The sequence below is a fragment of the Labeo rohita genome, chromosome 12, assembly GCF_022985175.1.
Source record: "Labeo rohita strain BAU-BD-2019 chromosome 12, IGBB_LRoh.1.0, whole genome shotgun sequence".
Taxonomy (NCBI): Eukaryota; Metazoa; Chordata; class Actinopteri; order Cypriniformes; family Cyprinidae; genus Labeo; species Labeo rohita.
Window position 1 is genome coordinate 27,096,024 of NC_066880.1, and position 27,069 is coordinate 27,123,092.

Here is a 27,069-nt window from a genome sequence, read left to right on the forward strand (position 1 = left end):
TAAATATTTAGAAAAAATATTAGTGTACAAAAATGTTCATTACTGAATTGCTAATACATTTTACAAACAAAGAAAAGGTGGTAGAGATTGAATTAAATGTAAAACAATATATATCTGTTTACTGTATGTGTGAATGCATACACCTAAACCTATTTTCTCAGGAGGAATTTGGGGGGGGTTGTTTTTTTTTTTTGTTGGCTTGCTCTGTGGACTAGTAGCACATACAAACATTCAGAGGCAACGACAGCCTGAATAGCCCAACCTGTTGCTGTACTGTGGACAAAAATAAAGACACTGTAGTTTGTGCAACGGTAAGTTGTCAAACTAAAAAGAATGCTTTGAACAATTTTCAGTAGCTAAAATGTTTTAAGAAGCATATTTAGATTCAAAATATTGAAGATGTGATGATTTAATGTGGAAATGTGCTAAAAATGCTTATTTCTAACAAGCAGATGCTTCTCATGACATGTGTGGTCGGTATTTTATTGTCTGACTTCAGCATTGCAAAAGGTGAGTATTTTCTGTCACTTTCTTGCCGTGTTGGTTGAATCAGCTTTATTTTGGTTTTCACTGAATTCACTGTATATATTAATGCATATGATTTTTATTCTAAAAACAAATCAAGAACACAGGACTATATAAGTGTCAGACAAAATGTACACACTATTTGATTTAACAGTTTATTCTGACATGTGTCTCTTCTTTTGCCACTCTCACTTACACCTCAACCCAATGTAAACAAGAGTCTAAAGCAGTTTGTAGAGCTGACCTTGTTTTCTTTTTCTTCCAAATGTGTTTTAGAATGGTGCTACTTTGGCTGTGGTGAGCAACATTACATTTTCATTACCCTCAAATCAAATATGTTCATACATATACATATACTACCAGTCAAAAGTTTTTGAACAGTAATATTTTTAATGTTTTTTTTTTTTTGTTTTTTTTTTTAAGAATTCTCTTCTCTTCTCACCAAATCTGCATTTATTTGATCCAAAATAGTGGGAAATATTTTTACTATTTTCTTTATTTTACTTTTTTTTTTTGAATTTTTTTTTGAATATCTATTTGAATATTGAATATATTTTAAAATGCAATTTATTCTTGTGATCAAAGCTAAATTTTCAGCATCATTACTCCAGTCTCCAGTGGAAATCTTTATCAGTATTCTCAGTAACAAATAAAGAGAGGTTTTTCCATAACAATTTAGGGTAATGGCAGTGCCAAAATAAATGCGCTATAGTCTCTGGGTGCTGTTTGCAAAAGGAACAGTTTGTATCAATATCTTTTTTATATTTTTTAAGAAAGTGTTGACAGGATATATACGATGGATAATTCGAAAAGAAACGTCTTTTATCTAATTAGTCATTAAGTATCTATTTGGAATCAACCAAACTTTCCTCCAGGCAATATCAGAGCCAACATCATTCCAATAAACAGTAACATTTGAAATTGATACAAAATCATTAAGAAATAACAAACGTATTGATTTATTAGAAGAAGAGATTTGTTTTTATACAGAATATTACGGTTGTTCCAAATAAAATATTTATGAAGGGAAAAGTTGTGCTTATTTAACAAAGCCCAGGCAAGAAGAACCTGCTTATGAAAATTAGATAATTTAGCTGGTAATTTTTCCATATTATAATTACAAAGTAATTAAAAATTAAAACCACCAAATTTGGAGAAAACGTAATGTGGAATAAAGTTCCAGATAGAGGTTGGATTTTTAATAAAGTGTTTGGCCCAATTGATTTTAAGAGTATTATTAAATGTACACAAATCTAACATATTGGGACCACCATTTTCACAGGTACACTGCAAAAAATGCTTTTCTTACTTAGATTTTTTGTCTTGTTTCCAGCCAAAATATCTTAAAATTCTTAAATTAAGAAGGATTTTTTAGAAAAGTGAAAATGATTGTCTTGTTTTCAGAAAAAACAAGTCAAAATTAAGTCAGTTTTTGCTCGAAACAAGCAAAATAATCTTGTTTTCATCTTGAAATAAGATTATTTTGCTTACCCCACTGGCAGATTATTTTGCTTGTTCTAAGCAAAAACTCAAATAAATTGGATTTCTTTTTTCTGAAAACAAGACAATAATTATTGCTTGCCTAGAAAATCCTTCTTGATTTAAGAATTTTTAGATATTTTGGCTAGAAACAAGACAAAAAATCTAAGTAAGAAAAACATTTTTTTGCAGTGTATTTAAAACCACAGATTTTTTTTTTATGTCATGTATGCCATTTTTCTATATGAAATGAAATAACCTTTTGTCAGTATTCTTGAGAGTGTTCTTATCAACATGGAGAGACTGAGCAGCATATGATAGTCTGGAAATACCCTCCGCTTTTGCAAGTAAGTCTTCCCCTCAGAGATAAGTATCTCTGCAACCATAAATTTAATTTTCTCTGTTTTTTTTTCAATAATAGGGGAGAAATTAGATGCACATCTGTCATTTTGAATTTTACATGAAGTGATTCCTAAATAAGAAATCTTATCTGTAACTGGAATATTCTTAATTGTGGATAGTTTGCATTCTTTAATTGAAAGTAACTCACATTTAGATAAATCTAAAAAAAAAAGAGAAGCAGAAGCTTTAGAAAATTTTTCAACAGTGCTGATTGCGACAGGGACCCAAGAGGCATCTCTTAAAAAAAGAGCAGTATCATCCGCTAACGGGCCGATCTTTATTTCTCTATCCGTAATGAGAATGCCTTTCAAGATACTTTTATTAATAAGATGTGACAAAACTTGGGCGACAAGAAGGAAGAGATAAGGTGAGATAGGGCATCCTTGCCTGATACCCCTCTGAATGTTGAATCTGGCTGACATACCAAAACTAAATTTTAGTGAGCAGTTACTATTTGCATAAAGCGTCTTGATGGCATTATAAAAAAAAATCACCAAAACCAAATTTTTGAAGACAACGAAAAATAAAAGAATGCTCAACTGTATCGAATGCCTTGTAAAAGTCTAAAAAAAAAAGATGAAACTGCCTTCTGAAATCAAATTGGAATAATCAAGAATATCTCAAAATTAATCTAATATTATTAGAAATATGCCTGTTTTTAATAAAGCCAGACTGCGATTCATTTCTGTAATCTTTGGGCAAACATTTGAGCAAGATTTTTTGTAATCAGTGTTCAGTAAACACATTATACGCCAGTTTTCAATAAGAAGTGGATCCTTTTTAGCTTTTTGGGATCAAAGTGATCACACCTTGTGTCAAGCTAGGAGGAAGAGATGATTTCAGAAAGCTCTCTGCATAGACTTCTGCAAGGAATGGAGCTAAGGGTTCAGAGAATGTCTCATAAAATTCTGTTGTAATTCCATCATTCCCCAGAGGCTTGTTAATTTTAAGATGATTAATAGCGATGTCTTTATCCATATTAGAGAAGCTGGAACGGAACGTAATCAGTGATACTTCTTTGACGCATATGTGGATCTTCGGCACGACGGCGCCCTGTGGCGTCCAGTGTGAATGAAACCCATTCTAAAAATAGAAAAAAATACCTCTCTCACAAGAAAAATTAAGCAGACATATACTAAACTACGCTTTTTCCAGTGTACAGAGATTTACGGGAGTATTTTGTTAATTTGTTGCAAAAAAATCCAAAACACTGAAGTGGCAAGATATCAGAACTGAACCGAACCGAAAACCGTGGTTAAAAACCGAGGAACGTATTGAACTGTGGACTGACTGTATTGTTGCATCCCTAATATATATATTAGGATAGAAATTATAGAATTATAAATGCTGTATAAAATAGCTGCTTTCTTTTTGAAATTTTTTTGAATATCTATTTGAATAATTTTTGAATACTGAATATATTTTAAAATGCAATTTATTCTTGTGATCAAAGCTAAATTTTCAGCATCATTACTCCAGTCTCCAGTGGAAATCTTTATCAGTATTCTCAGTAACAAATAAAGAGAGGTTTTTCCATAACAATTTAGGGTAATGGCAGTGCCAAAATAAATGCGCTATAGTCTCTGGGTGCTGTTTGCAAAAGGAACAGTTTGTATCAATATCTTTTTTTTTATTTTTTAAGAAAGTGTTGACAGGATATATACGATGGATAATTCGAAAAGAAACTTCTTTGATCTAATTAGTCATTAAGTATCTATTTGGAATCAACCAAACTTTCCTCCAGGCAATATCAGAGCCAACATCATTCCAGTAAACAGTAACATTTGAAATTGATACAAAATCATTAAGAAATAACAAACGTATTGATTTATTAGAAGAAGAGATTTGTTTTTATACAGAATATTATGGTTGTTCCAAATAAATTATTTATGAAGGGAAAAGTTGTGCTTATTTAACAAAGCCCAGGCAAGAAGAACCTGCTTATGAAAATTAGATAATTTAGCCGGTAATTTTTCAATATTATAATTACAAAGTAATAAAAAATTAAAACCACCAAATTTGGAGAAAACGTAATGTGGAATAAAGTTCCAGATAGAGGTTGGATTTTTAATAAAGTGTTTGGCCCAACTGATTTTAAGAGTATTATTAAATGTACACAAATCTAACATATTGGGACCACCATTTTCACAGGTACACTGCAAAAAATGCTTTTCTTACTTAGATTTTTTGTCTTGTTTCCAGCCAAAATATCTTAAAATTCTTAAATTAAGAAGGATTTTTTAGAAAAGTGAAAATGATTGTCTTGTTTTCAGAAAAAACAAGTCAAAATTAAGTGAGTTTTTGCTCGAAACAAGCAAAATAATCTTGTTTTCATCTTGAAATAAGATTATTTTGCTTACCCCACTGGCAGATTATTTTGCTTGTTCTAAGCAAAAACTCAAATAAATTTGATTTCTTTTCTCTGAAAACAAGACAATAATTATTGCTTGTCTAGAAAATCCTTCTTGATTTAAGAATTTTTAGATATTTTGGCTAGAAACAAGACAAAAAATCTAAGTAAGAAAAACATTTTTTGCAGTGTATTTAAAACCACAGATTTTTTTTTATGTCATGTATGCCATTTTTCCATATGAAATGAAATAACCTTTTGTCAGTATTCTTGAGAGTGTTCTTATCAACATGGAGAGACTGAGCAGCATATGATAGTCTGGAAATACCCTCCGCTTTTGCAAGTGATATTCTTCCCCTCAGAGATAAGTATCTCTGCAACCATAAATTTAATTTTCTCTGTTTTTTTTCAATAATAGGGGAGAAATTAGATGCACATCTGTCATTTTGAATTTTACATGAAGTGATTCCTAAATAAGAAATCTTATCTGTAACTGGAATATTCTTAATTGTGGATAGTTTGCATTCTTTAATTGAAAGTAACTCACATTTAGATAAATCTAAAAAAAAAAGAGAAGCAGAAGCTTTAGAAAATTTTTCAACAGTGCTGATTGCGACAGGGACCCAAGAGGCATCTCTTAAAAAAAGAGCAGTATCATCCGCTAACGGGCCGATCTTTATTTCTCTATCCCTAATAAGAATGCCTTTCAAGATACTTTTATTAATAAGATGTGAGAAAACTTGTGAGAAAAATTCTGTTGTAATTCCATCATTCCCCAGAGGCTTGTTAATTTTAAGATGATTAATAGCGATGCCTTTATCCATATTAGAGAAGCTGGAACGGAACGTAATCAGTGATACTTCTTTGACGCATATGTGGATCTTCAGCACGACGGCACCCTGTGGCGTCCATTGTGAATGAAACCCATTCTATTTTGCGTAAAAATAGAAAAAAATACCTCTCTCACAAGAAAAATTAAGCAGACATATACTAAACTAAAGCTTTTTCCAGGGTACAGAGGTTTACGGGAGTATTTTGTTAATTTGTTGAAAAAAACAAAACAAAACAAAAAAAAAAAACACTGTAGTGGCAAGATATCAGAACTGAACTGAACCGAAAACCGTGGTTAAAAACCAAGGTACGTATTGAACCGTGGACTGACTGTATTGTTACATCCCTAATATATACATATATTAGAATAGAAACAATAGAAATTAATACTTTTATTTAGCAAGGATGCTTAAAATTGATCAAAAGTGACAATAAAGGCATTTATAATGTTACAAAAGATTACTATTTCAGATAAATGCTGTTCTTCTGAACTTTCTATTCATCAAAGAAACCTGAAAAAATTCTACTGGAGTAATGATGCTAAAAATTCAGCTTTGTCACGGGAATTGCTGTACTTTGGATCAAATAAATGCAGGCTTGGTGAGCAGAAGGTAACATATTTAAAAAAACATTAAAAATTGTAATTGTAGTCATTAATTTTTGACCGGTAGTATATATATATTACACATTACACAATAAAGTAAAAACTTGTTAAAGTTCACATTGAACATTTTTTATTTATTTATTTATTTTTTTTTTTACTAAGGGAAAATGTATGTTGCACAGCTGTTGCTATTATTTACTTATTATTATTTTTCAATAGAAAAACTGTCATATTGCCAGTGTTATTTTAGTATCACTGGGATACTATTTAAGTTTGTATTAATATTTTGGATTTGTTTTCATATTTTTATATCTACATAGTTTAGATAATAGTTTTTGTTAAAAGTTTTAGTCATTTTGTTGTATGTCATTTTTATGTATTTATGTATTTTTTAGATTTTCATTCAAAAATATTTTTAATATGCTTATTTAGTTAATTTGAAATGTGCTATTTAAATAAACTGTATTCTTTTATTTATTTATTTATTTATTCTAAGAAAACTCTCTCCCACATTGGGGTAAAATCTATCCCAAATGTAATGGGCGCAAACAGTCTCCAATCAACATTGACACTCAGAAAGTCATTAAAAACCAAGATCTAGGATCTTTTGACCTGATTAACTTCACCCGTCCACACACCATGAAGACGCTGAAGAATAACGGGCACACAGGTGTGGAATCACGCATATAGCCTGCTGTACACACGTCAACACACTGCACGTCTCATCCACGTCTCCCTCCATGTTTCCCTGCAGTTGAATGTGAGCTGAAGGCAGGAGCAGTGGGAATTCGAGGAGGAGGTCTAAAGCACAAATACACCGTCCTGCAGTTCCACTTCCACTGGGGTGGAAAGGACCTAATGTGCCATCCGGGATCCGAGCACACCCTGAACGGACACAGATCGCCTCTAGAGGTGAGAGATGAGGTCTGCAAGAGATGTGGGAAATACCGAGTTGTGACACATTAAAAATGTCGCTTGCGTTTAGACTCACATGTTGTGTTCTTCTATGCAGATGCACATTGTAAGCCGGAGAAGTGATCTTACTGACAGCACCGCAGCAAAAGTTCAAGACGGCTTTGCTGTGATGGGCTTTTTTATTGTGAGTTGCATTTTGCATCCACTAGAGGACAGTATTACCATTTAAATCGACAATTTATTTAGGAAGTATAGACCAATTATCTGTTTGTAAACATTCGGGATGCGCGCGCAGCATGGTTGCAGAAAACCGGGGAGAGATAGGATTACGGCTATACACGGATACGGTACAAAATACTTAGTGGCAGTCTATGGAGCCATGGAATAAAAGAATAAAAAAAGGTAAAACAAATATATATATATATATATATATATATATATATATATATATATATATATATATATATATAATATATTTATAAAAAATATAAATATATATAAAATAAAGTCAGAATTTAATTTATATATATATATATATATATTTAAAAATTCTGATTTTATTTTCACAATTCTGACATTATATCCCACAACTCTAGAGGAAAAACAACTCATCATTCTCTCTTTTCCCCTCGGCTCAGAGTTTATATCCCACACTTCTGGCTTTTTTTCCTCTCAGAATTAACTCACTTTTGTTAAATCGAGTTATAAAGTCCGAATTAGGAGATATAAAGCATTTGTGAGAAAAGAAAAAAGTCAGAATTGTGAGATAAAATAATAAAAAAAAATTATGTTAATAGGAATAGGTTTAAATAATTATATTATGTCATAATTATATTATGTAGACCTATTGTTTAAAACAAATTTATGCTTTAAAAGTAGAGTGATCATAGCAGTTTTCATCCATAGTGTGTCCGTTTAAACGTCTGCGTTTAGCTTCAAATGGCGCCTTTGACTGCAGTATTCTATAAAATTATTTTTTTCTCTTGTTCCATGGATTTTACCCGTTCACCTCCACCTGTTACCAGTGTTTTTCTGCAACCACTATGCACACGCAGCTGCAAGTGACTTGACTGTGACGTCTACTCAAAATGTTTATACCATATCTGTCTATTATAAGAGTCCTCTACATATTGTAAATAATTTTATTATTTTAATTAAGGTCATGTTTATTTTATTTCAGCTTTTTTATGATTTTGGTTTTAATTAAGTACCTGTAACCTATAATAACCCTGCTGATGATGTCTATTATTGAGCCAGTGCTTGCCAAGCATTTGTGGTTAGCTAATTATGATTGTAAAATGGATATTTACAATGCAGTGACACAACTAAATCTAATGTCCACCCTCCCTCTGTTGATAAAACACAGTGAATGGAGGAATATCTTATAGAAATCCTAGTTTTGAGTTACCCAACGTAAGCGTTTTTTAAGGATTTCAGAGAAAGTTAAAAATAAATTATGAAAAAGATACATTCCACTCAGTTTTTTTTCTTGCTTTTAGGAGGGCAATGTAAAGGAAAAAGGAATGGAGACGTCACATGTCTGGGAAAGCTTCACCAACTATCTCCAAAAAATACCAAAAAAGGGTAAAATAACCATTTTAAAATAACTAACAACTTTAATTGTTAATTTATATTTGGCGGCAGCCGGTAAAAATGCCAGTGCAAGAATGTGCACCAGACATCAGTCTAATAATATAAAACACTTGCATAATAATATAATAACTGTATTTTTTGTGTTTTAAAGAAGTCTCTTCTGCTCACCAAGCCTGCATTTATTTGATCCAAAGTACAGCAAAAAGTGTACAATTTTAAAATATTTTATATTTTTTTATACTTAATACGTATCTAATAATTTATAAATACTTTTATTTAGCAAGGGTGCTTTAAATTGATCAAAAGTGATGATAAAGGCATTTATAATGTTACAAAAGATTTCTATTTCAGATAAATGCTGTTCTTCTGATCGTTTTATTCATCGAAGAAACCTGAAAAAATTCTACTTAGCAAATCAGAATATTAAAATGATTTCTGACAGATCATGTGACTGGAGTAATGATGCTAAAAATTCAGCTTTGAAATCACAGGAATAAATTACATTTTAAAATATAGTCAAATAGAAAACAGTCATTTTAAATAGTAAAAATATTTCAAAATTGCCGTACTTTGGGTCAAACAAATGCAGGCTTTTTGTGTATGAAATTTAGTCATTTCAATCGAGAATTTCGCAAAAGATTTCCTCATGCAGATTTCGCAACCGGTTCAGTTTGGTCACCCGAATTTGTTGACAGACAGAAAGCTGCTTGGTTCAAAAGGCCACACCTTCATGGCTGTATTGTTGAAATATTATGCATATTTCAATATCTCATTTTTATTTCACAACTAGGAGACGAAGTCAACATTACGGAGTCCTTTTCTATGCATCAGCTCTTAAAGGGGGTTGATCTCAGCAAGTACTACCGCTACAATGGCTCACTGACCACTCCTCCCTGTGATGAAGCTGTGGTTTGGAGCATCTTCAAGGATCCAATTAGGGTCAGCAGAGATCTGGTACAGAGAATATTCTTTTCCAATTCCAAATAATTCCTTTTTATTCCTTTCCTCTAAGATCGAAGGACTTTTATGCATTATCATCTACCAAGTCCAAATTGCATTGCTTACCAAGGCTGCATTTATTTGATTAAAGATACAGTAAAAAGAGTAATATTGTGAAATATCATGACACATTAAAATATCTGTTATCTGTTACAATATATTTCAAAATGTAAGTTAGTATTTTTGTGATACAAAGCTGAATCTTCAGCAGTGATTACACCGTCCTTCAGTTGTCACATGATCCTTCAGAAATCATTCGTGTTGATTTGCTGCTCAAAAAAAAAAAAAAAGATTGTTGTGATTTGAACTGATTTCATTAATATATAGCACAAATAAACGCAAGAAGAGTTGACCACAGTGCTTTACAGAGTATAAGATACATGAAAACCAGGAAGATAAGATAAAAACATAATGAGATTAGTTAAATACCCGGGCAAGAAGATAAAACTTTAACTTAGATTGGGTGATGAATAAAGTTCAAAAGAACAGAATTTATTTGAAATAGATAATTATAAATGACTTTACTGACACTTTTAATTAGTTTAGCAAATGCTTTCTGAATCAAAGTATTTTAAATAAATAAATAAATAAATAAACAAATATGTACATAACACTAACATTTTGACCAGTAATGTACATTTTAAAATGCTCATAATAAGATTATAGTTACTTTTTTTATGGATTACATATTATTCACACAATGACAGCAATTTATTCATATTCACTACTGTCTGTCATACCATTTTGCTTTAAAAATTTTGGATGTGTAATGTCATTGCTGTTTTCATGATTATTAATTTGTTTGTTCATGTGATGCAGGGATTCTAAAACTTTTTTCAGCCCAAACCCTTTGATATAAAATATTTAGTTGAAGGAAGTTAATATTTCAATAATAATTTGTCAAGACATGTTGGTTAATGGTTACATATGGTTGCAGGTAAACAAATTAAATATTTATATTTTCAGTGTTCAAGTGTTTTATTTTGTTCTTATTTAAAAATAACTTATTTTTATTCGACATTTTTATTGTTGAATTTATTATTATCTTTTAATCAAAAATTGGGTGTCACTCCCTCACATACAAACAAACACACATGCAGCACATTAACAGTTTTCTGTCATTTCAGGTCCAGAATAATAAAAAAACAATGTGTTTTAAAAGACTTGTTAACAACTCTCTAAATGCATCATCAAAGTCTCTGCCTTATAGAGGCAGTCTGTATGTTTCACAATCTCCTATTCGCAGTGTTGGGGTAAGTTACTTTTAAAAGTAATGCATTACAATAATTACTTTTTATGGAAAGAAATGCATTACATTACTTTTGTGTTACTTTTGGGGACTGGCCATGCTTGTTTAATTAAAATTGTTGTTTAATTTTAAAAAATCTATTATTGGCAAATTCCCATCTGAAAATTTGATTAAGAATAAGACGCAGAAGGAAAAAAAAGAGACAAATGTTAGCTTAATTTAAAGTGATTTTTTTATTAGTATGGTTGAATTGGATCATTGAAGGTCAGCGGCAAAGACACTGGTTAATAAAATGGGTTTAAATAAATAAAGGATATTTGTGTTATTTAACATTTAATTATTGCATGTTTGCATCATATTCTGAGTTTGCATATCACTGTTTTCATTCATTTTGAGGAATATGAATCTGTTTTATGCAAGTGAAATGACTAAGTGCATGTTTACATTTAGTCTAGAACTACAGTAACATCATGTTTACACATTGCACACAACGCCTCTGCACTTACCTATTTCTCCCAACATAAGGGCAGGAGAGCTGTCAGTCAGTAAATGGGAAACAAAGTAACTGGTGGTTAAGTAACATTTTTTCTTGTAAATTTAAAAATAATGCGTTACTTCACTGCTTGCTTGAAAAAGTCATCTGATTACATAACTCGCATTACTTGTAATACATTACCCAAACACTGCCTATTGTATTAGTGTACATAACTCTACTTTGATTGACAAGCCCATATATGTTTTGTCCTCATGTGTGCATATCATTTGTTCTATCTGACTGTCATAATACTGTCATGTAGTCTAGCCTCCATCTTCCCCATATCCCTCCATCTTTTCAACTTTCAACCGTCATCTGTTATCATGCTCATCTCTTACAGCATCCTACACATGTGAACAAAATTCCTTTGGCAGCAGGTGCAATGGTCTTGTGATCTAAGCATGTGACAGCATACACACGCACCTCTGCTAAATCAGTGCGATCAGTAAAATAAGAAAAAATGTCATTGTTCAGTTCAACTGTTCCTTCCTGACTCTTTTCTTTGTTTCTGCAGCTGCTCAGATTCCCCACAAAAATTGGTTTCGACAACGTGTATCGGCCGCGGCAGCCTCTGAACAATCGTGTGATCTTTTCTTCTGCTTTCGCCACAGGTGGTTGTTTATTTGAAATGTATGCAGTGTAGTGCGAGCCATAAATAACTGAAATTAGAGAGCTATAATTAACCAGACCTGTCTTTTTCTCCATATTTACCTCAGGTCATGCAGGAGCAGCTGAGCAGTCAACCATTCAGGAGCTCTAATCCCAAAATTATGCACATAGTTTAAATACAAAAGCTGTTATTTTACTCATTGTGTGGAAGCAGAAAAAAAGCAATGCAATTTAATCCCACAAAAAAAGGTACATCATTGATCAATTTTGTTTAAATATATAAAAAGGAATATACACTGTAGTTATATGGATTTTGCATACAATATGTTTATCCTTAAAAAAAAAAAGTTGGAGTAACATTTTATTTTAAGCACCAATTCTTACTATTAAACTAGTTGCTTATTAGCATGCATATCACTAGCATATTGGCTGTTTATTAGTACGTTTAAAGCATATATTCATGGCTTATTCTGCAAGACCATATTTTAGATCCATTTATCCTTAACTACCTTGCTAAGTACCACGATTACAAATACCATACCACCATACCATACCGGGGGACCATACCAGTCCATTATATAGAGAAAAATGCTGAAATGTTTTCCTCAAAAACCATAATTTCTTTACGACTGAAGAAAGAAAGACATGAACATCTTGGATGACAAGGGGGTGAGTAAATTATTTGTAAATTGTTGTTCTGGAAGCGGAGTCCTCCTTTAAAAGAATAGGTCACCTAAAAATGAATACTTGCTTAAAACTGGCTACCAACATAAGTGGTTAGAATGGTTTTAAACTCTTTTTGCTTGTAAACGCGGCTTGGTCTGTGCATATTCCTCTCCTGATTTATACGAGATGACTGGAGAAAGCAATACTGGAAGCACTGATGCTGCATTTATTCATTACAAACGTAGCTTGTGGGTGACTCTTGTTATTTGGACTCTCATTCTGACGGCACCCATTCACTGCAGAGTATCCATTGGTGAGCAAGTGATATTATGTTAAATCTGTTCTGCTGAAGTAACAAACTCAATTAAAATCTTATACGGCCTGAGTGTGAGTAAAATTTCAGCATACACATATTTTTTTTTTCACATTCTTTGTTTATATTTACCAAGGGTGCCAATATTAATGGAGGGTGCTGCGTGGTTAATACAAGTTGAATACGCAAGGATTTAATGACAGGTCACACACCCACAAATGCATTTATGGGCCACTTAAAACTGTGCTCCACTGTGCCAAACAACAATTGAAACCACATGACCTTATTTCTTTTGAATGTGCATATACACGCAAAATGAAAAGAATGAAAGAGGAGACTAGGAGAATAAAAACGCAAAGCTGTGAGTTTGATGCCAGCTTCCCTAACTTCATTTTACAAAACTGTTGTTGTTAAGCACTGTGGCTGTGATGGAAATAGCTAGAGCAAAAGAATTACAATCAAGCTTTTTGACAACACCAGGGATACAGAGACAGCTGTAATATTTATTAATCTGAAATGTGCAACTATGATTATTCCTGGTTTATAGAACAATAAATAATGTAAAATTTATGATGCAAAATGTTATTAGTATTATCAGTACAATTTAAATAGGCATGCTTCCATACAACCATTCTCTCAAACCACTTGACCTATTTAGGGATCAATGGACTGATAAGATGTAAATGTAACATGACAAATCTTGCTCAAATGTTCTTACAGAGAACCCTTGTAATGTCGACACAGCTCATCAAAAGCCACAGCCCTACAAGTATGTGCAACATCTTGAAATGAGATAACTGGTTCATCAAGTGACCTTACTGACAGTTTCAAAGACATGTCTTTTTCACATTTTTTTTGTTTTTTGATAGTCCAAACAGAAGCTCCAGGCTAGTGATGTGGGCAGCATGCCATTACAAGCGGATGTTAAGATGAGTGTTTTCACATGATTGATAATGTGAGTGCAACTGTGGTATGCACTTTCAATGTAATACATGCTCTAGTAGTCACTTGATTTCAGGTCACGACTTTCCTTATATAATCTGGCAATATCTGCTGTACAGTTTTTGTCTATATTATTTGCACAATTACCTAAGGATTTCATCTCTGTCCTGATTTTTTGGGCAGGACTGGGATGATGATAGCTTTTTTCTTTGGTTTTGCCATTGCTGTACTTTCATTTTAAAACCTTTTGTTTGGTATTTTGAAGTGCCCACGTACATTGTTTCCAGGTGTGTCTTGTTTGTTAGGTAAGTTTGTTAAAGAACAGGGTTTCTCTTTCCTGTTCTTCCAGTAAAACTTTCTTGGCGATTTTCTTTCCTATGTATCTCAAACAACAAATTTATGCCTGTATATACTTAAAATTTACAGCCAGATGCACAAATTGAAACTAAAGTTTCAAGAATGAGAAACCTTGTTATACCGTTTTACTATATGTGGAATTTAAAGGAAGCAAGTTTTCTTAAAATGTCTTCTGGAAAGTGACAGGAAAGACAACTGTAAGGACCAAAGTGAAGGATTTAATTGTAGAAAGCAGTAAAGCTCCATGAAAGCGGCTGCATCTCATTCAAAATGAGACAAACCCAAACTTTAGTATCAGTCATAATCTGTCACAAAACAAGTGCTGTCTGATGGAATTCCACACAAACCAGTCAGACCTAAAGGCTTAAAATGCACCTAGGAACAAAATACTTTTATTATAATAAAAGATCAGCATTTGTATAGGGATGCATTTATCACATAGTGTGTAAAATGCTAATTTATTTTTAACGTGTCACTGTCTAACAGTGCACAAGGCGGTGCAGCAGATAGCTTACAGACAGCTTACAAAGATATTATGGAAGTTTTGAAATACTTTTCAGTCATCAAGAGACTGAAACAGATCAAACTGATAAAGACAGAGTGAGGCACTCATGACACCTTGCTGAAATCACGTGTTACCCATGTGGAAAGACATTTTTATCTCCTCCTCTTCATCCTGGCATTTTCTGTGCTCTTAAATTGGCAAAATTACAGAAATGCCTTCAAATTTGATTGAAGAGCGTAATGTATTGATTTTAAGAGCCTTGTAAAAAGATCAAGGCACTTATAAAATGTTTGACTGATGAATGAATTGAATGATGTCCTTGTGGTTTATATGTTTGACTGCCAAAAAAGAAAAAAAGCTTCATAGTTACTTTTGAATGGCTGCCATTTGACTGCTGTAATTACATTTACAAGCAGAGACTGAGACAGGATACCATAGATGAGCTTGAGATTATGTCATTCTTTGGTTTTATGACTCATTCCAGAAGGTTAGTTTCATGGAACATCCCAGCATAAACAGGAGTAGAATTGAAATTAAATTAATATGCAGAGGTGGGAGACATGTGCATTGTGAAATGTTGTGCCTATCCTTAAAATGAGCAACTGTAATTACTGCTAAAGGTGTGTACACAGTAATAATGGCAATGTGGGTATCTCCTCGAGAATTGAAACCTCTTTTTATATTGAATATGTTCTTATTACGCAATAGCTTATTATGTATCTCCGGTTTCTCATACAGCTCATACAAGAACCATAAATGGTAACTGTAGCTTATATGCTTAATGTATATAATCTATACCCAAAGTATACTTAATATTTTAAATTCCATTGTTACCGTCTGTCTCCCTAGTTGAGTCCCTAAACTCATTATATATATATATATATACATACAAAGTGCATGTTATTTTTTATTTAGCACTGACCTGAATAAGATATTTCACATAAAAAACTTTACACAAGAGTCCACAAGAGAAAATAATAGTTGAATTTATAAAAAATGACCTCATTTATAGGCTACGTTTGATTCTTAATACTTAATACAGCTGTTTTTTGTTTTTTTAGTGATAGTTGTTTATTTCATTTTATTTTTATTTCGAAGAAAACATAATTTAAAACAAAAAATATATAAACACTACAAAAGTGTTGCCGCACCAACAAAAAACATGTCCCAAAGACGTCATTACATAACAGAAAATCATGAGTCCCTTGTTTGTCATGAACAGTTAAACTGCCTGCTGTTCTTATGAAAAATCCTTCAGGTCCCACAAATTCTTAGGTTTTCAGCGTTTTTGTGTATTTGAAACCTTTCCAACAATGACTGTATGATTTTGAAATCCATCTTTTCACACTGAGGACAACTGAATGACTCTTATGCAACTATTACAGAAAGTTCAAAAGCACACTGATGTCCCAGAAGGGTTAAAATACACAAAAATGCTGAAAAACCGAAGAATTTGTGGAACCTGAAGGATTTTTCCAAAGAACAGCGGGCAGTTTAACTGTTCAGAACAAGCAAGGGACTCATGAACAAGTATCACTACACAAAAAAAAAACAAAAAACAGATGTGGTTCTTTTAGGTAACAACATAGTGGACTTTTTTTTTTTTTTAATTAAATATATTATTTTCTCTTGTGGACTATATATCTTTTATGTGAAATGTCTTATTCAGGTCAGTACTAAATAAAAAAATAACATGCATTTTGTATGATCCCTCTTGTTTTGGTAAAATAATTAACATTTAGCAGATTCTGCAAGGTGTATGTACGCTTTTGACTTCAACTGTATATATTTTCCAAGGAGTGTATGCCACCTCGTAGAGGAATAACATTTTCTCATGCATTCGGTTTGGATAGTGACTTCTTTAATGGGCCAAAAACAACTGCAGTAAGTTAAAGTAAATAAGCATCAAAAGTTGACCTTTCTAAAGTAAGAATTAAACAAATAGGGTTACTAAATAAAGTAGGCTAGTCTAAAAATCATCCGATGTCATTCATCTGTACATTCGTGATATTCTAAATGCCCTTTACAATAACCTCTAAAAAAAGAACGAGAATGATTGACAGTAACAATACAGGCTAATGGTTTCTGTTTATATAATTCTGCCTTTGCATGCTACGGAAGAACGATCATGTCTTGAAAGACATCAACAAATGATGATACAGATGGTTGCATTTAGAATTATATTAAATACATTACAAGGATTAGTCACCGATTTCTCGTTTTTATGAAGCCTTATATTAAGGATACTCAGAACATTTACCTTTTTAAATAATTTAAATAATTTAAACTGGGGCTGTTTTACAGTCATTCATTTTGAAAAAGTTTGGAACGCATTTCGACGTACTTAGTTTATTTTGACTAATTTTAAAGGCTGAAAGAAAGCGGTTTGTAATGAACTTCGTTTTCACCCTCAATCACGAGGGGGCAAAAGCACATGATTAAAGTGATACCTGACAGGTTAAGTCGCGATTAGATAATTAAAAAGAAAAATGCGAAGATACACGACGCCTAGCAGTGTGACGTGAGCTTTGGCTCGGAATGTAGTTTTTCGTAAGCAGATGGACTGATGAAAGTGACACACCCACTACAGGTGAGCGGAGTACTAAAGGCGGGAATGAAGCCAACTCATCTTATTCCTGCATGCTGACAGGTGAATCAAGTCGAAGAGGTACAGTAAAACCGGAGCTACCTGTATTTGATTAATTTAATTTTTCATATCTCACTTCGCAGGTTAAAATAACTGTTAACAAAGTAGAATTCAGTTGTGTTCTGTATTATTTTTCTGTTGTACTGATTTATTGTTTGATGGTTGTTAGATGATTGTCTTGCTCGCAACCTGCCTCGCTGCTCTTCTGTGTCCCACCGTCCACAGTGCGGACTCTTCAGTGGGTGAGTGTAGCTGAAGTTCAACTTCATTTACGCAATGCATCGTTTAATTTTTTGTTTTTAATTTTTGATATGAACTTTCATTGGTTATATTTATGTTATCATTTCATCCTAAACAGCATGGTGCTATCACAAACCAACATGCAGTAAGTGTAATTTATATATTATTAAATATTTATTTAAATATTCCACATTGACATACATTTTAAATATTAGTATATTAAAACCTTGTTCTAAAGTTGTGTGTGTGTTTTTTTTTTTTTTTTTTTTTTTACTCCTGATTTGTAATAGATTATGCCACCTGGCCCAAGATTGCCCCACATGACTGCAGTGGATCCAAGCAATCTCCCATTAATATTGTGACTGCAAATGTTCAGCGCAATCCTAACCTGACCCCGTTTAACTTCACCGGTTTTAATGACAACTCCACCTTCCTGTCAATTGTAAACTCGGGCGACTCCGGTAAGGATCACTGGACGCTGGAAACCTTAATTTGCTGATATTAATTGCATTTATTTCAATGCACATTGTACTGATCCTCATGATATGTTAATCTTTACAATATATATATATATGCTCTAGTCAAAATATATATATATATATATATATATATATATATATATATATATATATATATATATATATATATATATATATATATAGTTGCTAAAATCATTTAGCAGATGTATTCAGTGACTTCCAAATGAGGAATACCATAATCCGTCTTTAGGAAACGGTAACATGAGAAGCATCACATTAAAAAGGTCGCACAGAAAAGTACAAAAGTACAAGCTAGCAAAGAGATGTCGTTGATATACTGCTAAACAACAGAAGGAGGAAAGTTATTTGATGCCTCTTTGTGTTCAATGATACTGACTCCGTAGTGGGAGCCTACACTGGCAATCATCAATCATCGGTGACGCTCAGTATCAATGTATAGTATATCCTGGAACTTGTATCTAAAGACTTCTTTACACAGCCAAGCTGTGTGCCTGCTCAGAATTCAGTGTGAAGATGTGATGTTGCATAAAAGCCAGACTAAATTAATGCACAACAGCACATAAAGTATAAAGTTGTAATTGCAGTGTAAATGCATTTATGCTGCTTCTGAACAGCCTACGTAAAGAGACCTAAATGCTACTTCTGAAGCGCTTCTGTGCCAGTATTGCAGTGTTAAATTTGGTGTAATATGTTTGTTGTCTTCGCAGTGGTGGTCAACCTGGATGATGAGATGTTGGCAGTGCAAGGAGGTGGTCTTCCAGCTTTATACAACCCTAAACAATTCCATCTCCACTGGGGTAATGGCACCACATCGCCTGGCTCCGAACACACCGTGGATGGCAAACAGTACCCGATGGAGGTATGAATGATTGAATTATCTCTGCAAATGCATTGGAATGATTATTATTATTTTAAACATTTCTCCTCAAATCAGCCTGAGCATGAGTAAAATCTTTTTAAGAACTGTTTTTGATTCCACAAAGAACCTAAATGGTTCTTAAAAGAACCATTTTAATAATCTGAAGAACCTTCTTTCATTATAAAGAATTGCAAAAGGATGTTGAATGTTCTTTGTGAAACCACTGAGGTCTATAAAAACCCTTGTGTTCTTGTGTGTCTCGTAGCTGCACATTGTAAATGTCCATTCAAAATACAACGGGAGTGTGTCAGCTGCTGTAGCTGCCGGTGACAGCCAAGGATTGGCTGTTCTTGGTTTCTTCGTTGAGGTGAGCATGACATTTATTATTATCTAAAGGAAAACACAAACCTAAAAGCATATGCATGGCATGGTTGTGTGCATGTGTATGTATTATATATGCATTTTAATTTAACCAACAGGGAACCAGTGAAGCAAACAAAACAAAAAGCTGGGATATCCTAACATCCTATTTGGCAAACATCCGCAATTCAGGTAAACAAATCATTTGTAAGCTTCCTGAGTTGTCTGTTCTGTGAGTGATTCACCCAAAAATCAACTTTATTCACCCTCCAGTTCCAAAGATATTTTGAAGAATGTTTCAACCGTTTTTGTCCATACAGTGAAAGTCAGCAGGGTCTAAAACAACAGTGGTCCACACCGACTTTCTTTATATGGACAAAAACAACGGGTTTTTCATGTCTGAGTAAATCTTTAAACATTGGAATATTTAGTTAATATCCAATCTCCACCAATATGACTTAACAACAAATCATCCAACAGCCAAGCCAAGCAGTGTCATTACACCCCATTCACTATTTTGTCTATTTAGGTGATACAACCGTAGACATCATGAATCAAATCACACTGGACAGTCTGCTGGAAGGTGTTGACAGGACTAAATATTACCGATACCAAGGCTCCCTAACTACACCCAGCTGTAATGAAGTTGTGATTTGGACTGTGTTCAAGGAGCCCATCAAAGTCAGTCATGAATTTGTAAGTAAAGACAACTCTTTGGCACAGTAACTCATACAAAATATCATAATAGTCTGTTACCGGATGAGTAAAAAATTCACTTTATTTACTTTACTTCTCCAAACAGATCAAGCGCTTCAGCACAACAGTCCTTTTCAAAGACACAAGCGCTTCAGTTCTGAACACAAACAACTTCAGAGGAGTTCAGCCCTTGAATGGCAGAGTTGTGACGTCACAGGTCTCAGGGGGATCCATAGCACCTTCATCATCCTTTTTATCTGTTATCACAGTACTACTTTTGTCCAGTCTGTCCTGGCTGTAGAAATATGCTTTTTGCACATATATGAGCTGGTTTTAATTTATTGCTCTTATAAATTGTGTGCTTTATTGATTGTGTTTGATCATGGTTGATTTTGTCACTTGTGAATCTTGGGAAAAGATTTGTTATTAGTTGATGACACCAGCTGCTCCTATTTCAACCAGTTGTATTTCTGTTTTTACCAAGTGTATTTTTTTTTAACGCACAATATGTTATCTGTGAAGTTAACATAAATCCTTAGGATATCAATTTTTTTTTTTTTTTTTTTTATCCCTAACTTTTAGTTTAAAACAGCTGAAATCATACAGACTGCTTATTTTTATAAGAACCCTCTATTATCTGTAATTTTATTCAATGTTAGGTGACTGTGATTTATGTTGTGAATGTCTAAAGAATGACAGCTATTGAAAATGGAATAATAAATGTTTGCTGTTTAATAACAAAATGTCTCATGCTCAAGGCTACATTTGGATAAAAATAACAATTGTGAAATACTACTTTTTCTATTTGCATATATTTTAAAATGCAATTTATTTCTGTGATGCAAAGCTGAATTTTCAGCCTCATTACTCTCCAGTCTTCAGTGTCACATGATCCTTCAGAAATCATTCTAATATGCTGATTTGCTGCTCAAGAAGCATTATCATCAATGTTGAAAACGGTTTTTGCCGACTAACATATAAATCATCGAAAACATATGAAACTGACATAAGTTGCTTTTGGTTGCTTCTGGGGGTGGAGACCTACTGCACCTGCTTCACCCAATCCAAACTGGCCTTAATTGGCTGACACCCTAAAAGGCAACACCTGTCACCTATTTGCTTTTGGCAGTCATAAGTTTGTTTGTCCTTTTAAAGCTTTTGAGTGTAAAGCTTTCAGGGTAGTCCTTTTTGTAGGGTTTTACAGGTTCAAGAGCATTTTGGCTGGGTTTTGTTTGTTAATCAAAATAGGGGAAGTTAGTGAACTGAACTAGTGGAATTTGACTGAATTAAATAAAATGGTAAGATGGCAGTGGTATAACCTACAACTATATATGCAGCGTAATATTAATATAAAACTATTATTTTAAAATAATTAAGAATTTTTCAAATGTGTAACAAACCCATGCATGTCTCTTTTTTTCCCACTCCAAGATGAATGTTTGGTTTATGACCTGCCTTGCAGCTTTTCTGTTCCCTGCGTCACATGGTGCACCAACATCTGTAGGTAAGATTTGTCCATGTGATATGATTCATCTTCCCAAACTTATGTCATTAGTCTTATTTGGATGGCAATTGTTTCTCATGGATGTCTGTATAGCAAACTATGATTCACACTCGCATAAAACATACTTCTTTTTGTTTTTTTAATCCATTACCAGAGGACAAAGACACAAACATTTTGGCTCACAGGCCGCCTTCAGTGTGTTAAACAATAGAAAACCTCCACCCACTTTTCATTCACCAATGTTTTATTCTTTAAATTTTCAACCACTTGCATTTAAATGCAACATACATTATTAAACCCACCACAATTCTACAATATACCTCTTATTTGATTAAAAAATTATATAGGATTACATATTTATCGCTCTTATATTAACAGGCAGTTAAAGTAAGCCATCGACAGTATCTGCATTCAACAATGAAATCTTCAGTGATTAAAATCATCGGACAAACGTCGTCATTAATAATCACTGGTTCTCACACTAAATGCTTGAGATCTACTCCAAATGATCCATAGATGGATGTCTGTAAAAATAAATTTACATGGCACCTCAGTGATAACTCTGTTCTGTATTGCTACAAACCTGGAACGTACTGCTCGAATTGCCAGTTGGATGATTGTCTGCTGTGAATAAAATACCATATGATGATATTATTATTATTATTATTATTATTATTATTATTATTATTATTATTAATATTATTATTATTATTATTATTATTCCAAACATATTTTATAATATACTGTTGTTGTTGTTGTTGTTGTTTTTTTGTTGTTGTTTTTTTAAAATCTCTTGTGTAAGAAAATAGACACGCTATAGTTTTATATAATTAAACCCGATAGTTGCGTTTATAATTGTTGCATTTTAAACTTGTATTTTTAGCCTATCTGTTGCTGCCATAATAATGACCCCTTTCAAATGTTTACATGGTTTTCTTTTTGTTCTCAACAGCTCCCACTTGCTGTGGTGGAGCAGTTATGAAATATTGTTCTTGTAAACACTTTACAGCATTTCCGTAATAAATATGCATGCAAACTACAGCGACGTGCAATAGCTAGGCCTATCATATAATGTTGGGCAGTGGTCAAAAGGGATTTAAATGGTGACTGCTGAATCATGTTTTATTGGATTTATTTATTTATTTATTTATTTATCTATCTTGTAAACTCAGATGTAGATTTGGATGGCAACTAAATTAGAAACATGAAGTGTTTATCAAAAATCTGGATTTTTACAGGATGGTGGGAGGAAAAACATAGACGTTCTGGATTCGTATGGCAATAAAATCAGACTAGCCCCTGTAAATGTTCAAAATGGTTTACGTCCCCATGAAAAATAATTGTAATTTGAATGGGGCTATTGAATCATGTTCAAGTTACTTTAGCAGGTTAATCTTTCTGTATTTTGGCTCTTCTCAGCTTGGTGTTATCACATGCCATCATGCAGTAAGTCTTCCTCCTATACTTTTTTTTTTTTATAATTTATTTTTCATCATTTTTAAGGCCCATAATGGAAAAGGTGTCTTTGTAAGCTTTGCTTTAAAGTGCTTTCTGCATCTCAGGTGATGTCACTTGGCCCATAATCGCAGAAAAAGACTGTAATGGCACTCAACAGTCTCCAATAGACATCATAACTGCCAATGTCCAGGCCAATGCTAATCTGACCCCTTTCAACTTCACTGGCTATGATGATAACACAACCTTAACTGAGATTAAAAACACTGGCAAGACAAGTGAGTACATTTTAACTCTTTATTGTTATTTGTGTACAAGACTGTACAAGTCTTGTGCACTCAGTTGTACAGCTGTATCTTCAGCATGCAGGAGTTATTGGTTCAAGTGTTGTTGTTGTTGTTGTTGTTGTTGTTGTGTGTTTTTTTTTTTTTTTTTTTTTTCCCCCTCTTCTTCCATGTGTTTTGTCTTCAGTTAAAGTTACACTTGATCACAAGAAAATGCACGTGGAAGGAGGTGATCTGCCATGCTGCTTTGCCAGTACGCAATTTCATCTTCACTGGGGTAATGGGAGTTTCATGCCTGGATCTGAACACACTGTGGATGGCAAACAATACCCTATGGAGGTGAGATGATCTAGTATAACTTCTCATTTCATAGTATAACTACTAGTACTTTATTCCTCATCACCTGTCTCTCTCTTACAGCTGCACATAGTGAATAAGGCTGCACATAATGGCTCAACTATACTGGCTGCTCTTGGTTTTTTCATTGAGGTATGATTCATACACATTTAAAAACTGTATGTGTGTGTGGGGAACCAGTTTTGGTTCCTGCAACAACCTTTCGGTGAACACCTTGTTAGAAGAAACAGAACCTACTGAAGGTTTGTTAAAGTCCCTTCATCGAACCATAGATGGCAATTTTTTTTTTTATTTTTTATTTATTTATTTATTTGTTTTTAAGACAGTTTGGGCAGTAAACTGTTTGAGTGTATTTTTATTTTTATTTTTTTTATTTATTTATTTATTTATTTATTTTTTTTGATCTTGCAGGCCACTTATGACACTGGAAAACCAGACAGCTGGAAGACCTTAACATCTTACCTGTCTACAATCACCAATGCAGGCAAGTTTCAGGTGGCAAAGGTGGAACATACTTGCCATATTTTTTTAATAAAAGAGCAAGGTAATTAAATTATTAGGTGTGTTCAACTTAAAGCGGTGCTGTGCAGATCGATCAGTGCATGACATCAGTGAGAGCGATTTAGAAAGCATGCATAGGCGTCTGCTCTCTTTCTAATCGCTCTTGGGGTACTTTGACGTCATGCACCGAATTGTTTACTCTGTCAAAACTGACCATTACCCAAATCTCTTAAAGAAGTCCACTTCCAGGTCTGTCTGTCGGTCTGTCTGTCTGTCTGTCTGTCTGTCTGTCTGTCGGTCTGTCTGTCTGTCTGTCGGTCTGTCTGTCTGTCGGTCTGTCTGTCTGTCTGTCTGTCTGTCTGTCTGTCTGTCTGTCTGTCTGTCTGTCTGTCTGTCTGTCTGTCTGTCTGTCTGTCTGTCTGTCTGTCTGTCTGTCTGTCTGTCTGTCTGTCTGTCTGTCTGTCTGTCTGTCTGTCTGTCTGTCTGTCTGTCTGTCTGTCTGTCTGTCTGTCTGTCTGTCGTAAAGAAATTGTTTTTTGAGGAAAACATTTCAGCATTTTTCTCGCTCAGAGTTTGAACTTCCAAAATGCAGTTTAAATGCGGCTTCAAAGATCCCAGATCCCAAATGTTCATGACAGTTAGGGTATGTCGAAAAACTTCCATCTCATGTTCTACCTCAACTTCAAAATTGTCCTATATCGCTGTTTTACCTTTAAGTATGTTTGACGATCTTTGCATGTTCACTTTGCATTGGGTCAGTACTTCTGCAGCGATGTAGGATGGTTTTAAAATCCCTTTTGAAGTTGAGGGAGAAAATACGATTGGAGTTTTGACATACCCTAACTGTCTTAAGCCAGAATACACAGAGTTCAGGCAGAGCAAGACAAGACAAGCTTTTGAGATTTAAAAAGTATATAAATTGTAGTATTTTTATGAAAATAACAGATTGTTTCGCTAGATAAGACCCTTCTTCCTCAGCTGGGATCGCTTATAACTGCATTTGGGATCGTTTGAAGCCGCATTTAAACTGCGTTTTGGAAGTTCAAACTCTGGGCACCATATCAGTCAATTATATGGAGAAAAATCCTGAAATGTTTTCCTCAAAAACATAATTTCTTTACGACTGAAGACAGACAGACATGAACATCTTGGATGACAAGGGGGTGAGTACATTATCTGTAAATTTTTCTCTTTTAGACTTCTCTTTTAATTACTTCAGACATGTGTCTGAACAATCTTATTGTCATTAGTACTTTGCTTTGCACAAAACTGACCATTATTTAAATCTCTTAATTGCTTTTGTGAAAAGAGCTATACAAATAAATTTGACTTTTCTAATGCCCTTCCTGCTTCTCAGGTGATAAAGCATGCATCACTCAGTATATCTCTATGGATGACCTTCTTACTGGAGTGGACAGGACTAAATATTACCGCTATCTTGGCTCTTTGACCACACCAAGCTGCAATGAAGGTGTGATTTGGACCGTCTTCAAAGACCCCATCAAAGTCAGCTGGGATTTGGTAAGTCTTTTGGGGACAAAAGCTTGTTTCGCAGAGTTGTTAACTGCCAAAGTACTTCTGTCTCCCTATATCAGTTATGAAGTGTTGAAAAAAGATTTCTGATATCTTTGGTTTAATTTCCTCTCGCTATTAGATCAACCTGTTCAGTACAAGTGTTTACATCAACAAGGCAAACAACTCCCCTCTAATGGTGGACACATTCAGGGGTGTTCAGCCGGTCAATGGCAGGATCGTGATGTCTCAGGTGGCCGGTATTGGAGAGACTGGTTCGGTTTCCCAAACAGCGTCTAACTTGGATATTCTAGACCTCTCTTCTGACTGTCAAACCACTGAACCTTATCCTGCTTTTGATTTAGAAAGCGCATACTGGTAGGATTTGACTGGAAGGGCTGATAATGTTGTGGAATGAGTTAAATGTTAAAAAATATAAATGAATGTAAAGTACAAGTAATTTTACTAGGTTGTGAAAACCTTTTTCTTTAAGAATTCTACTTGTTTCAGATATTTATCAGTTAATGTCCCATGCAAAACTTGAAAGAAATGGTTAATAGTATCCATACTTGCATTCAACACTTTTACGAAGTTATTACTTTATACAAAAGCTCACTGTTTTACGGGTATGTTTAAGCTAATTTTTAAATTAAAAATTAAAAAAAATATATATTTATTGTATGGTGGGGTGTTTTTGAAACTTGTGCACTTGAGTTGGACTCTACAATTAATACTGTCAGTTTCACACTTTAGGATGTAATGAAGCTTTTAGATCTGTACTGTAGTTCCTTAGAGGTATTGAGTCATCATCTGAGTGTAGACAGGAATTGAAGCTGAGTTGCAGTGTTGTTAGTTTGTCATTGTTAGTTTGAGTAATTTGAAGAGCAAAGATTTTTAAAGAGTCTTTCAGTGATTTTAACAGATGTAACTGGTGCTTGTTTTGACTGTCATTCAGTAGCGCATGTCGGTAGTTGGGGTTTGTGTGTGTGTGTTTGTTTTTCCTTCTCTCCCATAGGAATCGCAGGTCTTCAGTATTACTCTGGTTAAGCCTTAATATGTACAGTATATACACAAGGGGATTGGTTTCTCTAAATGGTAAAATGGTAATTTAAGTGCTAACTTATGTATTTTCTCTTTGCTCCAACATGTGACTGTTTGTTTTGTCAAAACGCTTGTGCCTTCTGGTTGATACCTGATTCAATGAATCCAGAAATATTTGTTTTAGCCATTATTTTAATATATGTATATTATACAAAAAATAAAGCCATATTCTTAGTCAA

General features: G+C 33.6%; 1 protein-coding gene across 1 annotated transcript; it reads left to right on the top strand.

Annotated features, from left to right (window-relative positions):
* Positions 1-211: 211 nt before the first annotated feature.
* Positions 212-27,069, top strand: LOC127173893 (uncharacterized). The gene is made up of 27 exons (XM_051123960.1): positions 212-311; positions 453-510; positions 802-822; positions 6,688-6,861; positions 6,946-7,103; positions 7,204-7,290; positions 8,606-8,690; positions 9,490-9,638; positions 11,997-12,093; positions 12,199-12,239; positions 17,525-17,542; positions 17,691-17,763; positions 17,880-17,906; positions 18,052-18,222; positions 18,969-19,120; positions 19,386-19,487; positions 19,600-19,672; positions 20,010-20,176; positions 20,283-20,474; positions 21,608-21,680; positions 23,100-23,126; positions 23,243-23,413; positions 23,607-23,758; positions 23,840-23,908; positions 24,188-24,260; positions 25,635-25,798; positions 25,932-27,069. The coding sequence occupies exons 2-27, from the start codon at positions 453-455 to the stop codon at positions 26,169-26,171; spliced, it is 2,814 nt and encodes a 937-aa protein (XP_050979917.1). The 5' UTR covers positions 212-311; the 3' UTR covers positions 26,172-27,069.

Excerpts from the sequence above, each read along its gene's own strand:
- LOC127173893 (XM_051123960.1), top strand. The coding sequence starts at position 453 with ATGCTTCTCATGACATGTGTGGTCGGTATTTTATTGTCTGACTTCAGC. Across the intron at positions 18,223-18,968 it reads TGTAAACTCGGGCGACTCCG|TGGTGGTCAACCTGGATGAT; the intron begins GTAAGGATCACT and ends TTGTCTTCGCAG. Across the intron at positions 20,177-20,282 it reads TCAAAGTCAGTCATGAATTT|ATCAAGCGCTTCAGCACAAC; the intron begins GTAAGTAAAGAC and ends TTCTCCAAACAG.